Source organism: Loxodonta africana, chromosome 2 (genome assembly GCF_030014295.1).
Source record: "Loxodonta africana isolate mLoxAfr1 chromosome 2, mLoxAfr1.hap2, whole genome shotgun sequence".
NCBI lineage: Eukaryota > Metazoa > Chordata > Mammalia > Proboscidea > Elephantidae > Loxodonta > Loxodonta africana.
Genome location: NC_087343.1, coordinates 120,765,001 through 120,782,384, shown reverse-complemented (window position 1 = coordinate 120,782,384; position 17,384 = coordinate 120,765,001). Strand labels below are relative to the sequence as shown.

The following is a 17,384-nucleotide window of genomic DNA, read 5'->3' as shown; positions in this document are numbered from 1 at the left end:
CTAACAACAACAGCCTGAGACTTTGCGTAGTTGAGACAGTGTGAATTAAAAAATTGTAGTCCAGGAAATGAGATGACTACACAAACATGAACTTACTGCTGAAAAGCCACTCTCACTGGATGTTTTTTAAGGCTCAGTGTTAGGGAGGTGAGAGGGAAGCATTGAGTGAAATCTAAGCCTGCTACAGAAAGAAAGAACTAAATTATGGAGTACCGTCTTTCTTCTTCTTTAGGCAGAAGATGACCTGATAGAGGCCGGGAAGTTAGTTTGATATGGTGTTGAAAGGGGAATCTCCTTTTAGGGCAGAGTCACACAGCTCATCCAGAACGGTGGCTGTGGAACACCATTATGCACTAGTTTATTAATGGTGTTTTTCCAGCAGGAAGCAGAGTTTTGTTTCTCAGGATATCTGCTTTGGTCTCATAAGGTAATGAAATCTTTTAAAATAGAATTATTGCCTCTTACTACCTTAGAATGGTTTCCAGTATAAACTTTTTGCCTTAAAAATATTATGATTATCTGGATGGATATATTTTTTACCCTTGGTTTTAGACTTGCTTGGATCAGTGTTCATCCTTACTTTCATAAGGTAAAATACAACTTGCGTTCAAAAAGAAGTAAAAGATGCATCGGAGAATGGCTAATGAAAGGAAGGTCTGTTTGCCCCTTTTAATTGGAAATTGGGAGCGAGAGTCATCGATTGGAAAGGAAAAGGAGGATAGCTGAAGAGTTGTTGCCAATAAAAATGCTGAACCAAAGACTCATACCAATGAGTAAAACAAGAGGGAAATTCATAATGTGCACAGAAATTTTGGTGGGCTTGACCAGCCCTTGCTCTGCTCCCTTCTCTACTCCAGATCACCATCGCACCCACTGTCCTTTGATTACTGGGGCAGGTAACAACCTTCTTGGCTGAATTGTGGTTGGTACAGTTCCAGCAGGGAAAAGTACTGCTGTTCAGTGGCTGAACAGGGAGAAATCCACAAAGAGTTGTTTTGTTTAAAATGGGTCGAGGCATTTTGAGGACACTTTTTTGGATAAAACTATTCTTGGACAGGAAAGAGTAGAACTTAGGAGATATGGCTTCTTTGACCACCAACATTCAGAACTGTCAAGGAAAAACTATAGTCAGTAATTAGATGGATAAAACTTATTGACTAGGATACTTAAAAACATCACAAGTAGGGGTGTATTACTAAGTGCTTCATCCAGGAAGTACTGTTGGATGCTCTTCATTAAGTCATTGTAGTGAAAGTTACTCAAAAGGCTTACTGGGACCACAATGGTCTCAAAGGCTGTTCTCTGTGTGGGACTTCCAAGTTGCTGGATGGTTAAGAGAAGTAGAATTTTCAAAGACGAATCGTATTAATTGGCCTACCTCTTTCCTGAGGACACTTCTTAGGGTTTGGGGGGCTTAGCTTTAAAAACCTATTTGAAAAATGTGTTGTTTTTGTTTTTTTTGCTACTTTGCCACTTTTAGCCCAAACTAATGGGACTTGCTCTTTGATAAGGTATTCACTCTATAGGATTTAAAGTTTTCTCCCAAATATTTGGTACTTCACAAAAGTTACCCACTTACTTACCAGTTGCTGATGAGTGGACCCTGACTCATGGCAACCCCACGTGTATCAAAGTAGAATTGTGCTCTGTGGTGTATATAAGTACTTCATAAATATTTCTTGATTGACTGGGTAATTGAGATTACATACCCAACCAGTTCAGTTAATACAGGATCAAAAATGATGCCCCTGTCTTCCCTGAGTCCTCCTCATGTTCATACTTCTAGTTCTTAATTACCTGGATTTGACTCTGCCTAAAGCCTGGTGCTCTGAATCATGGTGGAGTCTCCATTTCCTGCTGCTCTGTGGAGGCTTGGATCTAATGATACATCATGAAATGCCCCTGGACCTTTAATATTTTGCTTACTCCTTGATAATAGAATCTTAAATTGTTCTGATGTTGTTATCAAGGTCTGGGAGCCAAGTTTCTATATCTTTTTATGTAATCGTCATTAAGCCTATTCTTTTTCCCTTTTATTTTCCTGAGGATTGCTTTTTAAACTTTGATTTTCTTATATGGGACTCGACCATCTACACTGTCACAATTAAATTTGTTCTTTGGCACCATAGAAATAATTCATATGATAATTAATGGGATTTTTTTTTTTTTTTACTAAATTGATCAGCGGTTCCTATGCCATATTGGTTACACAAAGCCAGAGGGCATCACATCTTTCACTGATTGAATACAGTACTTAACGTATAGTCTCAGGGTCAAATACTGTTATACTTGCTATTTTGTACCTTCATGATTATACTAACAATTGGCTAGTTATCCTGTCTCCATCTTCCTATTTTTCTGCCTTCAGAACTGTCTGCTTTTTTAATGCATTAGTGAAAAATTTCCAAATGGACTCAGATTAAATTTATTTTTCTTCCTGAATTACCATTCTTAGTATTTATACTCTGCCTCTCTGGTCCAGTAAGTGTTTGTTTTCTTCTTCAGTTAGGATCGTTTTATAGTTTTATGCAGCGTGTGGTTTGTGTATCTGCAGATCATTGATAAAGATAAAATTTTGATTTTCTTTTAACTAAGCAGTTTTAAATTGATTAAAATTTTAAAAAGCAGAATAACAGTGACCATGATTTCAAATGCATGTGATGAAAGAGATTCTGAATTAGGCTGTCCATGGATAAGCCATCTCAGGAGTTGTTGGAGAGTTCATCTGGGGGTCATATTAAAACCATTTGGTTTCTCAGCAAATGCCCTTTGTAATTAGCTGCAGTGATTGCTAGATATTTGTATTGTGCTGAACATTTCCTTCCAGGGAAAACTGGAATAAGATAAAACCATGATTACCAGTGTTGTTTGGGTTAAATGAGCCCAAAGTCCTAATGCAACCAAGGCAACTTGCTGCCCTAAGACCAGTCTTTCCTCAATGACTGTGACAACACACAGACATTGAGGAGCAAGCCCTTCTGTGTCCTCAAACTACACTGATTTTTTTTTTTTTTGTAAGTTATTTTTGAAGGGCAGCTATTTACTGGAAACACTGGCAGCAGGACAACAAATATCTTTGGGAAAATTACTCTTGACAGTAGGTGTCAGAAATCCATCTAAGTGTCATCACAAGAGCACTAAGAGAAGATGCTCAAGAGCTACTTAAGGTCACTGAAAACAGGCTCCAGTGGTCAGGGGGCTTCATGGCAGTACTCCAGTGGCTCTAGGGAAATAGCAATCCATATTCAGAGGCTGTGTCTTACCTTATGGACAGAGAGGCTGGGTTTGAGTCCTGGTTCCCCCATTTTTTGATTATGTGACCTTGGGCAGGTCCCCTGACTGCTCTCACTCAGGTGTGAGGATGATAATAATGATAGCAAAGACAGATCCACTTAACTATGTACCTGACTCATTCATTTCATTCTGGCATCAAAACTATGAGAATTAAATGAATACACTGAGAAAACATATATATGTACAAATATGCATATAACAAAAATTTAAAATTCGTAATTATAGTGACCATATATAGAGAGAGAGAGTGTAAATGGTTACACCCTGAACTACCAACTAAAAGGTTCGTTGTTCAAACCTCCTCAGAGGTGTCTCAGAAGACAGACCTGGCAATCTGTTTTCAAAAGGCCACGGCCTTGAAAACCCTATGGAACAGTTCTACTCTGCACACGTGGGGCCTCTATGAGTTGCAGTCAACTCAACAACAACTAACTACAACATAAACCAGTTGCTATTGAATCAGCCCTGACTCATGGTGACCTCGTGTGTCAGAGAAGAACTGTGCTCCTTAACAGTTTTCATTGGCTGATTTTCGGAAGTAGATTGCCAAGCCTTTCTTCTTAGTTCGTTTTAGTCTGGAAGCGCCACTGAAGCTTTCTCAACACCACAGCAACACACAAGCCTCCACTGACAGACAACTGGTGGCTGTGCTTGAGGTGCTTTGGCTTGGATCCCTGGTCTCTGGAACGTTGTTGTTAAACAATTTTTTTTTTTAACTAGGTGCCATCAAATTGGTTCCGACTCATAGCGACCCTATGTACCACAGAACGAAACACTGCCCGGTCTTGCGCCATCATTACAATCTTTGTTATGCTTGAGCCCATTGTGGCAGCCACTGTGTCAGTCCATCTCGTTGAGGGTCTTCCTCTTTTCCCCTGACCCTGTATTTTACCAAGCATGATGTCTTTCTCCAGGGACTGATCCCTCCTGACTATATGTCCATCCTTGCTTCAAAGGAACATTCTGGTTGTACTTCTTCCAACACAGATTTGTTCGTTCTTTTGGCAGTCCATGGTATATTCAATATTCTTCAGCAACACCACAATTCAAAGGTGTCAATTCTTCTTCAGTCTTCCTTATTCACTGTCCAGCTTGCACATGCACATGATGTGATTGAAAATACCATGGCTTGGGTCAGGCGCACCTTAAGTCTTCAAGGTGACATTTTTGCTTTTCAACACTTTAAAGAGGGCCTTTGCAGCAGATTGCCCAGTGCAATGCATCTTTTGATTTCTTGACTGCTGCTTCCATGGGTGTTGATTGTGGATCTAAGTAAAATGAAGTCCTTGACAACTTCAATCTTTTCTCCGTTTGTCATGATGCAGCTTATTGGTCCAGTTGTGAGGGTATTTGTTTCCTTTATGTTGAGGTGTAATGCATACTGAAGGCTATGGTCTTTGATCTTCATCAGTAAGTGCTTCAAGTCTCTTCACTTTCAGCAAGCAAGGTTGTGTCACTTGCATAACGCAGGTTGTTAATGAGTCTTCCTCCAATCCTGATGCCGCATTCATATTGTCCAGCTTCTCGGATTATTTGCTAAGCATATAGATATGAATAGGTATGGTGAAAGGATACAACCCTGACATACACCTTTCCTGACTTTAAACCACTCAGTATCCCCTCGTTCTGTCTGAACAACTGCCTCTTGATCTATGTACAGGTTCCTTATGAGCACCATGGTCTCCTGCATGGAAGGCGAGAATCCTGCTACTGAAGCACCACTGCCCTCTGGAAGCTTCTTAGTGGCCTCTTTTTGGCCTGAGCACTTAGAGCATGTCTATATTTTTCACTTTTATTTTTTAAATCAAAAGTCTCATAATGAGGTAGCCTCTGATTTAAACCAATTTTAATTATATCCTCCCCAAATAGAAACCACCCCCTCCCTCAATTTAGTGGTGTGTTATAATGCTGTTTGCTGTTGAAGAGATATCAGTGTTTAAATGACCAGGATGGTGCAAGACAAGCATTGAGCTGTGAAATGGCTTTTGCTAAACGCCGAGGGGTTTGCAGCTGCCAGCAGAAGTGGTTGCATTGATGGAAAGAATGAATAGTTTCTTTTGGAATGAGCATTTTGGGAGAAAATGCAGGCTTTTTGGAGATCTCAGCCTTGTACATGTCAACAAGAGGAATGTTATGAAAAGTCAGAAAACTCCTCAAAAGCAACTGGCTATCTCATCATCCACCCAGACCAAGAAAAACCCCACCTCCACATGTCTAGATAAATACTTATCTCACCGAGCTTTGACTGAGGATTTTAATAAAAGAAATCCTCTGATTTTTGAGCAGTTATTTTTCCATGTTGGTGATGAAAACTTTTCATACAACTTTAATGGATAGCCCAGGAAAAAGGAAAAAATAGCATTCTTGGTGATTAGAAATCAGATTTAGTTATCTGAGGGTGAAATCCAGCATGCCTGAAATTATGCAACCCAGCTAATAAAAGCGAGTCTAGATGTTTCTTGTTAATCTTGGAATGTTGTTGGAAAAAGCCCTGCGCCTCCAGATGTCTAGTATTGGAAAGCAGATCAACAGCATTACTGTTCTTTGTGGCAAACAATACGGTTTCAGAAATTCACAATTGCCATTTGGTGCTGGGCATAGGATAGCGTTAGTGTTCAAGTTTTCTTTCTCCCTTTCCTTCCTCCCTCCCTTCTTTCCTTTATCTTAAAATAGGAGAAACATAGGAAAATGTAGTGTTTATTTCTAATTTCTTGATTACAAATGAAAAACAGTTTATATAATAGAATTAGGTGGTCCAGACTTAGAACTCAGATGTGCTATGTAAATATTTACTCTGATTCCATTCCAGGGAGGTAAGAGATTTTGATTAACATATTTGTGGAGGTCAGTGGGGCAAGGAAAAGCTTATGCTGTGCTTAAATGCCTGAGGGGCTTTTTTGTAACAAGTTAACAAAGGGCAGTGTTTTTTTTCTTGCTGAAAAGAGCAAATATCTTGTATTGCAGCCTTTACTTTCATTGTTCTTTCACAAACTGCATAATCTCAAACCAGAGTTTTAAAAAGCCGCTTTATTTTTTTCCCCTTTGTTTGGAAAGTCTCTTCTTAGATATTCCTTATGAAATTTGTTTCCAGGCTTTATTCTTGCACTTTTTCTGCTGGTTTACTTTGGGTTCTTATCAGCAGGTTTGTACTTTGTTTTGTCTTCACTGCTGAAAAGAAAAATCACCCATTAAAAGTCAAGATCTGAAGTGCTGAACTTAATTCCTTGAGTCCAGTGCACAAATTGGCTCTGATTACTGTACCAGGCTGACCTCCAGCCCAGGGGAGGATGACTTGGCAGAAATCTGAGAATTCCTCGATCAGTGACTCCCTTTTTTGGATTTATGGAGTCTTTAGGTGGATTGCTTTGTACTAAGCACGTTCCTATTGGAGAGGAATGAGGCTGGGTTGAGAGGAGGAGTTTGCGCAACACAAGTGTTTGCAGCTGGCCATGGCGTTCGTGGCGCTACAGTTAGGCAGCTGCTCCTGCGCCTTGCCTTGAACCATCCACTGTAAAAGCCCCAAAAACTTGCACAATGACCAGTTTTAAATAGCGGTAAAAAGAAAAGTCAGATAATGTTAACCTTTTGTGGTTTGCTACTGACTTGGTTTGTTGCTTCCCTCCAAAGTCTTTGCTCTTATTCTTAGAAATCAAATTTTAAAAGACTCAACGGCCAAACAAGCCGAGTATTATATTGTAGAACAGAGTAACTGTGAAAGCTCTTTGTGCCGACGATTAATTTCGCACGTAAACACTTTCATTTTTTTGCCAGCGAGATTTCCTTTTCCTTTCTCTGCCTCGTTTAAGTCTAGAAATAAAATTCCACAGCTGTCAAGTTCCCACTTACTCACCACCAGCCTCTCAAGATGGCTTCACAATGAGCTGAGTGAATTGAGAGGATTCCACTGTTAGTGTCCACACAGGTGGTTCGTACACCCCCCACTCACAGAGTGAGGAATTACAAATCTCCTGCCTGCCTGACATGTAGTGATGGAGAAAGTCATCATCTCCTGCGTGATATTAATGAACCGTGGATCTTTTCTGTGTCCACATTGGGCACATACACCTAAAGCAAAGCTAATGCCAGTGGGCAGAACCGATCTGTGAGCTCTCAGCCTCTCCGTTGTAGAACCACAGTTGTCTCCCCCACCACCATGTCCACATCTTAAGGACTTGTCCTGCCACGGAAACTCTAAGAGTGTCAGCAGGTGTTGTAATACGGTAGAACCACAAAGGCTGTCCTTTCCTTTCCAGCTGGAGCGCATTTCTAGCTGTTGAGTGCAGTAGTCAGGTACGGAAATGCAGGCCTTATGGAATAGGTGCTCGTGATGCTTTCTCTGTAATTCGTCATTACTAATAAGGGCCAACACCTGTCAGTGTGTGTCTGAGTTTGTGTGTGTGTTTAAATTAGGTCACCGCATGTTTCATTTAGTTTCCAAACCAGAATGTTTGCCAACTTGGACATTAACTAACACTGATTCTGCTTTCCAGAATGTGTGGAGGTTACATACATTGTCTGAACAGCCCAAATGTTCCGTGTCTTTATCCTTTTGTCTCCTAGTTGCGATGCATTTCCCTCAGTGTGTGCTTCATCTCTAAGCAGCAACCGCAGGATTAGACTGATCTCTAAGACTGGGTCTCTAGAGAGATAAGCTCAGTGCATCATCTCTTGGCACCATCTAGGCTTTGATGTAATGCTGTTGAGAGAAAATGATCCTTGTAACTCATTTATGGTTTCACTTTACATTCTGCTCTCTCACATGACCAGCAACACCTGGGAGCAGTGTGGCTTTTGAGGAAGCTTCTTACTAGCACCACTTCAAAGAGTATTTGCAGAAAGGAAGTGCATATATACTCACATAAGTTCTCCTTGTATTACAGGACTAGGTTTCACAACCCACTGGCCAATTAGGCAGAGTAGGACATGTACACATGCAGAGACACACTGTTCACTTGGCAGAGAGATTGTGAAATATACCCCTTTGCTGCTCAGAGAGTTAATTATGCAAGTTGGACACCTGCTACCCTAATCAGCTTTTTCATTTGCAAAGGGTGGGCACCAATCTTGGTAAGCCACCAAAAAGCCATGGATGTGCATTCTTTAAGGACATCAGACCCCACCAGGGAGAGTAATCTTACAGTTATGGTCAGTAATAGCTCAGACAGCAACGTATCAATTCACACAATTGTAGTCCGACCAAGGCTTCGTGGCAGACTTCTGAGAAAGTATATGTTAACCAATTAGGTAAACTGTATATGTGTATGTGGTGTATTTAGGGTCTGAATAAAGATATGACCCTGCCTTTGAAGATCATTCTTACAGAGCAGTCTCCCCAGCGAAATATTGGCAAAGACAGTAAGTAAAGGAAAAATACAAATTTAGAAACAGGTAATAGATATAATTCAAGTTTTATATGTCGTATAGTAGAAGTGATAGGAAAAATGTCAAGGAACTTTTAGTTTGTTTCTGATATGGACCATAATATTGGAAGCTAAAGAGCAGTTTTGAAATTAAAAAGCTAAAGAAATAATTTAAGTGCTCAGTTTGCATGTTTTAGGGCTTTAGAAGACTGGTCTCTGATTTTCCCCACTTTTTCCCCAATTTGAAATGCTAATTGTCAGTCATTTGTAATAGCTCGTACTGACTAATAATCATAACAAGCTAATTGCCTTGTAGACTGAAAAAAAAAAAAAGTTCTCTTTTCACGTGCAGTCCAGAAAATAAAACAAGCCTCTAAATACATACAAACAGACATAAAGAGAAAACCATGAACATTTAATTCTTGACTTGTATGCTGTGATAGGCAATTAAAACTGAAATACCTAAACATCAAATAGATTTAAGAGAGTCGGCGTGAAATAGAACATTTTCAGCAGAAAAGTATATTTAAATATATTATGGGTTTAAATATATCAGGTATACTTGGAAATGGAAAATAAGTTTTACCTAAGAGTTGCTCATGGATATTGAAATAAATACCTATCATGATTAGTGTACTTAAACCAATGTGGTTCTTCATGTTTTTGTTGTTTTTAAAGGTAATCATCAGTGAGATAAATGTGTAGCATTGTAGAAGATGCGCTAATTAATGTGCTTAGAGACAAGCAGAAACATTCATCCTTTCCCAAGATTCAAGCAAAATTTTCACATTTTCTCCAATTTAAAATAATAAAAATTTCCTTCCTCTGTATATTTTCTACAAACACTCATGTTCTCTTAAGTGTTGAGGATGTAGGTTGCTTTTCCAATTTCCTAACTGACTTCTAGAAGAATAGTATTATAGAGGGTTTTAAGGATTTTACTTGAGCAACATGAAAATATAGTTTATTTTTATATAGAACACATTATTTAAAGAACACACACTTGTGAAGATTAAGGGAAACTTTACCTGTTTAATAAAGCAAGAATTTTGAGGTATTCCCATGTGTACAGCCCAGAACACTTAAAATTTTCTAAGACACAAACCACCACCAATAAAAACGAGAGAGAGAGCTCAGCGAGGTTTAAAAAGGAAAAAAAAAAAAAATTAATTTAATTGGTCTTTAACTTGAACCAGACAAGTGACTGAATGGAATACAGTATAAAGCCACATGCCCATTTTTGGAGCATCAATTGACCAGTACCAAGACGAATGAAGAGCTTCAGTGTCTAACGTACAAATGAACTCCTGAAAGATGAATCAGTTTGTTTTCTGACTCACTTATCAATACTTAAAAGCCTCAAACACTGGATCATGGTTGGCTCCCAATATTCTGAAATAGTTAGAAAACTGAGGGCACAACAAACTGTGGGGTCACATTTGTGTTGTGACTGTCGTAGTCACTGAGAGTTGCAGTGAGTCCTGGCTACAGGGGTGCTCTCGCGCATGGAGGCTCATGAGCCAACTGCACTCTTATCCCTCAACTTTCTATCCTCCTTGGCTTGCACCTGACAGCTGTCGTACGCCCTCCCAGATCTGCTACTGACACCCTAATCTTCTCTGTTCCCAGCACTACTGGTGGTTTGGCTAAAGGTTGGGTTTGTTTTATTTACACCGTTGATACATATTCCAGTACTTTTATGTTTGACGTTTGTCAGTTTGTTGTACTATGGATAAGCAAAAGCTGGACAACGGGTAAGAAAGACAAAAGAAGAATTGATGCACTTGAATTATGGAGTTGGTGAAGAATATTGAATATACCACGCATTTCCAGAAGAACAAACAAATCTGTCTTGAAAAAGTACAGCCAGAATGCTCCTTAGAAGCAAGGATGACGAAACTTTGTCTCACCTGCTTTGGACATGTTATCGGGAGGGGCCGGTCCCTGGAGAAGGACATCATGCTGGGTAAGGTAGAGGGTCAGCAAAAAAGAGAAAGACCGTTAACAAGATGGACAGATACGGTGGCTCCAACAATGGGCTCAAACATGGCAGCAATTGTGAGGATGGCGCAGGACCGGGCAGTGTTTTCATTCTGTTGTATGCAAGGTTGGTATGAGTTGGAACCAACACGACAGCACCTAACAACAACAACAAAAATTATGTTTGACAAACATACACTTGTTTTTTGTCTTTTACTGTGCTTAAAGTATAGTTTTAAAACTATCTTTTCGTGAGTTTATCTCCCCTGCTGTCCCTCACTCCCAGATTGTGAGCTCCTAGAAGGCAAGCACCTAACACGGTGTCCAGCACATTGTTGCAGGTGTCTTGTGAACTCTTGGTGAATGAACACATGGGCACTGGTAAGAAGTAGGATGAAAAGTAGCATTGTATCCCTAACTGCCAGCACCAGAACCTGGATAGTAGGCTAGAAGATGCTCCGATGTTCGGATGAGGAAGAGATTTAAAATTGGTTTCAGCTGAAGGCAAGATCGCACTCTGTTTGACACAGATACCTCAGAATCCTGAAAGTTTCAGTAGAGTGCCACAAACACACTGTAGACAAATTGAGGTGACTTTTGACAGAAGGAGAATAATTGTTGCTTGTGACTACTGTTTCTCCATGTAGCACTGGGAAAGAAAGGAGATAAAAGTTGAGGCCCTTGCAGAATACCAAATGTTGGGTCTGAGTCATTTGAGCGCAAGGGTAATCATTGTCAATGGATCTTTTCTTTTAAGCCCTTCATTTTAGAGTCAGAAAACACCAGAGGTATAAGAGAAAGGCTGTAATGTAGACAGCATTTATTTCCAATAATCTACAACCTTTTTTAAACCCAACTACTAAAAATAAAAATGAAGTTTAAATATCCCCTTCAGGTACTTTTTTTTTTTTTTTTCCAGGTACTATGTCCAGGGATATGCTGAGCTCTTAGAGACTAGCCAAGCAGGTTTTAAGAATGTAACTGAGTTTCTCTGTCACAGCCATTTTTGGCTTAAGACTCTGACTCTAAAGGAAACAAAGCTAAAGTGACATTTATTTTTTCTAAAGGAGACAGTGATTATGATTCAGACACTAAAAAAATGCCTAATTAGAAATGCCCTTGGTCAATTTGTGGCTAAATTAATATGTCTCAATGGAACAAAGTTGAGGATTCACTTTGTGGATTCACTATCTGTTACTCATTTCCCTAAGTTGTTTGGCAAAAATAATTGACTTTTCTTCTTAACAAAAATAAAGTTCCTGGAAAAACAAATTGTTAGAATAATGAGTGTAATAATTTCTGAGAGGCAAGTTATTTCCCCTGCAGATTAGACTTGGGTGGCTTTAGGATTGATGCTTTCAGCCCAGAAGTTCAGTGCTAAAGAAGTGCCGTTTTGTTAAAACGGAATACTCCCAGAAAAAGCACGAGAGTACAGAAATCACATTTACTTGATTTTACTTTTAATTGCATCTGTGTGCCTACCAAGATTTTCTGTGTATTTTTATCAACATTTTTGGTTCCCAAGAGAACTTTGTCATGAATATTTTTAATTGTACTTAAAACATGTTATTAAAGTCAGTAGAAATTTAACTGTTTTATACCCATTTACATTAACTATATTTACAGTTGATTCCAGTCTGGGGTCCTCTAAAGTTAAGCTCAAACTGGGGTTTTGTGTGCTGTGGCTTTGTTTTAAGCTTTGAAAAACCCTTGTGTATTTTAGATGGTAATTTTGTTTTCTTTACCCCTTCCTGGCCAAAGGAAATGTCAGAAACAAGGCACATGGTGCAATTCTCCCAGAAGGAGCTGGGCCAAGGAGGGAAAGAAAGCTGGTTGGGGTAAGAGGAACCACATGGTCAAGATTGAAAAATAGTTCTAGTTCTTACAGGATGAGCTGTCAGCATTTAAGACTCAAGTGTGGGTGGTGGCTGTGGATTGACATAATTTTGAAGGAGAGATGGTAGGTGATTTGTGCCCTGCATAATACAAAGGCAGGAGTTAAGTTGAAAGAACTGAAGTGTAGAATCGGGAAGCCTGGTTTTGAGTTCCGTTCCCACCTTATACTGTCTCTGTGACCTTTGGGCAAGTCAGTTGACCTTTTTTTTGAGTTTCAATTTCCTCAATTGTGTAATGAGAATAAGACCAACTCAGTCTACTGTGAGGAGGTAAATTAGGTAATGTATGCAAAAGTGGCTTTGTAAAGTGGGATGTGCTGTTACTAGAGTAGAGCGAAGATACTGTTAGATTACCTCAAAGAGTCAACACAGTTAGCCGCCCACATTGTCTGCCTCAAATCCCTTGACCAAACGGGATGATTGGGACATAGAAAACATTGCAGTTAGCCTAATGGTCAGGCTTTCTTATCTAGTGTTTTCAAAAACAAAAATGGCACCTAATCTGTGTGTGCATGTACATTTCAGTGATGTTCATTACATTCTTCTAGTTGTGCCACCATCCTCATCCTCCTGTACCGAATTGTTCCTTCCGCGTCAACTCACTGACCCCTAAGCCGCTTGTCTGACCTTTTGAGTTGCTGTTGTCAATTTGATCCCATGTTGAGGTGTGATTCTTAATCATTATTAAGTGTGAGGCTTATTCACAGCATTTAGAGAATCAGATTTGGAGGGGATTTTATCTAACTGCACCCTCCCTTCAAGCAGGGTTATATCAAATATGAATTAGCCCTGACAGATGGTTGTTGGATCCTCTTTCTAAATTTTTTAAAGAAGGTTTCACAGTTTTCTCCTCAATTCTTTTAGTAAGTTAACAACTGTTCTGCCAAGTTCTTCCTTATAGCTGACCTAAATCTGTAGTTGTAATTTAAGCCCTTTCCTCCCACGCATGTCTTTACTGGAGATGGAGAACAGCTGGTCAGCAACCTTCTTATGATAATAACCCTTTGTATATTTAAAGGGGAGTTACTCAGTTCCACTCACTCTCCAGCTCTCCCACCCCTGAATTCATCAGCTAGTGTTCTCTGAATCATTCATGGTCACGCTGCCCATCGCCCGGCCCTCTGTATGCTGATGGAGCTGCTTTCAGGCAGCAGGATGGAGTGTGTTGTTGGTGGCCGAGAGGATGGGCAGAATCTTAGATTTCTAGTAAATTATTGGAATCATCCCTAATGGTGTTTGATGGGTGAATGACACACTTACCTCACAAATACAGAGTTTTGCAAGGATATTTATCAAAGGTTCCTGGGTGATGCAAATGGTTTGTGCTCATCTGGGAAACCCTGGTGGCTCAGTGGTTAGGAACTATGGCTGCTAACCAAGAGGTCAGCGGTTTGAATCCACCGGGCGCTATTTGGAAACTGTGGGGCAGTTCTATTCTATCTTACAGGGTCGCAATGAGTTGAAATTGACTTGACAGCAACAGGTTTGGTTTTGATTTTTTCTGTTAAAGGTTGGCCGTTTAAACTCACCCAGCAGCACATCAGAAGAAAGACCTGGTGATCTTCCATAAAACCCTCTGGGGCAGTTCTACTCTGTAACAGATGGGGCTGCCATGAGTCAGAACTGGCTGCACGGCAGTGGGTTTTTTTGTTTAGAGCATTAGGACTTCCCAGTGCCTTAGTTTGCTTAGCAGGACGTGCTATTAAACTGCTACCTCATCTGCTGAAGTTAACATTGATTGATATCTCTGCTGTCTTGGACTTGGACTTGGAAGACATTGAATTAAAACTTGGCTGAGTGCAGTGGCATTCAGCAGCCCAGTAACAGCGTTAAAGAGTTAACGGGCTTCCCTAGTACTCTACACTGCAATCAAGAAATAAGTGACTGAACACTGAGGAGAATCGAGCTCATGAAGCTGATCTCATGAGGTTTCAGAGTAGGTCCTGTTTTTAATCTGAATGTGTGTGCTTTTATGTCTCTACAGGCTTATTACCCGGATCTGTTTGTCTGGGTCAGTCGAGAACCATTTCCAAACGAGGAAATGGAGGGAAGGCTTCCTAAGGTAAGATCCTGAGCTACCATTTTGTTAGCACATATTTCAAATTAGAAACATTTTAGTAATCAGAGTTATTTCTTTATTTTAATATCCATTGTAGTCTGCAATGGAACCTTGGTGGTACAGTGGTTAAGAGCTTGGCTGCTAACCAAAAGGTCGGCAGTTCAAATCCACCAGCTGCTTCCTGGAAACCCTATGGGGCAGTCCTACTGTGCCCTATAGGGTCGCTATGAGATAAGAATTGACTTGACAGCAATGGGATAAAATGTAATAATTCAGTAACCTGATACTGTGATGACTTTGAAAATAACGTATATTTTTAAAAATTGTATCTGAATGTCCTATGATTCTTAAAGTTCACGTTATCTTCGGTTCTTGACAAATAAGTCCAAGGCACATTTTCACTTAAGAATCATGGAATTAATATATTATGTATACATTTTATTGATAGTACATTTTTTCTATTCCTGGTTGGTAAACTCAAGTATGATGAACGAAGTAAAAACTGTCTTAAAAGTATAAGATGAAGACATTTTTCTGCTAATATTTATGTCCAAATGTCTAATAAGATTACCTATGAAACATAACAAAGAACATAAAAAAATTGTTAAATTTCTTTCTCCTAGTATTCAGGTCTAAAAACATTTCCTTTAAACATGCTTTAATTGTTCTGACATCTAAAAAGTACTGTTGCCTTAAAAAAAGAAATGTAAAATTTATATTTTGGATTTTGGCACCATTTCTGAAAAAAATATTTACCAGTTTTTACTGTAGATACCTTTGGACTTTGCCTGCTAGGGTAAATATCAATCTGACCTCAAGCAAGAGGGCTGTACTTTTTACCACTGACCTGTTGATTTTGCAATTAATAAAGAAAAATAGAGTCCATAGAAAATAAAATTTCCATTTGAAAGTTTCATAAGAAATTGGCCAATGGTGGGAGCTCCCCTAGATATTACTGGTATATTTAAGAAACTATTTTATTCACACTAAATGATTTCAATAATGCCCTATATTTACTGACAGGCAGAAGTTGAAGAGGGTGGTTCAACTGGCAGTTCGCATTCGAACAAAACAACCCTAAATCACTTTTAATCTTTCAGAGAATTTCTGAAGGTCAAGGTTGAAATCACTGGCAGGGAAGAAGGTGAACAAAATGGTCTTGGCACTGTCTGAGCTAGACTTACGCTGATCTTGTAGAGTTAGAATGGAAAGGAGCTCAAATACTGACGACTGCTTACCAAGGCTTTGGTTAAAACCAGGGCTTGGAACCAGTTAGTTCTGATTCAAACCCCTGCTGAGAATTTGCGTTTCAGATAAGTTCCTAGGAAGTGATACATGAGAATCACCTGGGGATCTTGTTAAACTGTAGATTCTGATTCAGTATATCTGGGGTAGAAATGCAAATTCTCAGCAGGGAACTTGTTTGAAATGCAAATTCTCAGCAGGGGTTTGAACTGGGAATGAACTGGTTTCAAGCCCTGGTTAAAACACAGCCATGCCCCACCACCCCACTACCACTGTATTCACCGCTGTGAGGCCAACTTGGGACATAATTCCCCTGATGCAGCCAAGAGTGAGATACGATAAAGGGAAAAACAAAGTATAGCCTTGCATTAGTTCCTGCCCCATTCAGGCACCAAAGGCCCTGCCTTTGATATGGTGCCATCAAGCACAGGAGCACGGCTATGACAGTTCCTCAGTGAGATCAACGATTCCTCCCTTTCCACTTGGAAAGCTAGTCTTGTTCTTAGGCTTTGCCAACACTGACACATGCTCCAGGGGCTTGGCACAGTGGATCCAGGGATTAGGGCTTCTGTTATTTCAAGTTCTTTACTCACTCCAGGCCTTGGAAACCCTATGGGGCAGTTCTCCTCTGTCCTATAGGGTTACTGTGAGTCGGAATAAACTTGACGGCAGTGGATTTGGTTCTGGTTTTGGTATTCATCCTAGCTGCATCTCACTCTCTCCTGGCCTTGGTTTCCCGCTATCCTCTTCTTTCCCAGAACCACTCCCCTCCCCCCACCCATGTATATCCTTCCCAAACCCTCCCACCTTTGGTACCCATTTCTGGTTCTGACCTCCGGGCCCACATAAAATGTGCTGGCTTTACTCGCTCCTAGAGCCCTGGTGGTGCAGTAATTAAGTGCTTGGCTGCTAACTGAAAGATTGGTGGTTCTAACTCACTAGCTGTTCCGTAGCAGAAAGATGTGGCAATCTGCTTCTGTAAAGATTTACAGCCTTGGAAACCCTATGGGACAGTTCTATTCTGTCCTATAGGGTCACTATAAGTCACAATTGACTCCAAAGCATTGGGTTTTGGTATTGGTTTTGGATATTAACTCTATTCTCTAAACACGTAAATAGTATTTTAAGCATAATATATTTGTCCTTTTTCCAGCAGTTTCCTTCTGGAAAAGTCGTGTTTGCATAATTGTAAGAAAAATTACTGTGACTTACTTGATCAAAAACACATATTTAGTAACAATCATAGTGGTTATGAGCTACGGCTGCTAGTCAAAAGGTCAGCAGTTTAAATCCACCAGGAGCTCTTTGGAAACTCTATGGGGCAGTTCTGCTCTGCCCTGTAGGGTCGCTATGAGTAGGAATTGACTCGACAGCAACAGGTTTTTTTTTTTTTTTTTTAGGTTCTCATCAGGGAGGGCCATTCAACCTAGTATACACTAGCTGTAGTGACATGCAGGCAAACCAGCCTGTGGGAGTGGCTGGACACATCTGCCCTTCCCCTCCCCCTCAGCCATCTAGACAATTCGAGTTCCCCAGCCTGGTTAAAAAAAA

General features: G+C 40.0%; 1 protein-coding gene across 1 annotated transcript in view; it reads left to right on the top strand.

Moving 5' to 3' along the window:
* Positions 1–17,384, top strand: part of NREP (neuronal regeneration related protein) — a 33,648-nt gene that overhangs the window by 10,902 nt on the left and 5,362 nt on the right. Inside the window, exon 3 of the mRNA XM_010589780.2 lies at positions 14,514–14,591. Coding sequence (XP_010588082.1) covers positions 14,514–14,591 — 78 coding nt within the window. The remainder of the gene's footprint in view (positions 1–14,513; positions 14,592–17,384) is intronic.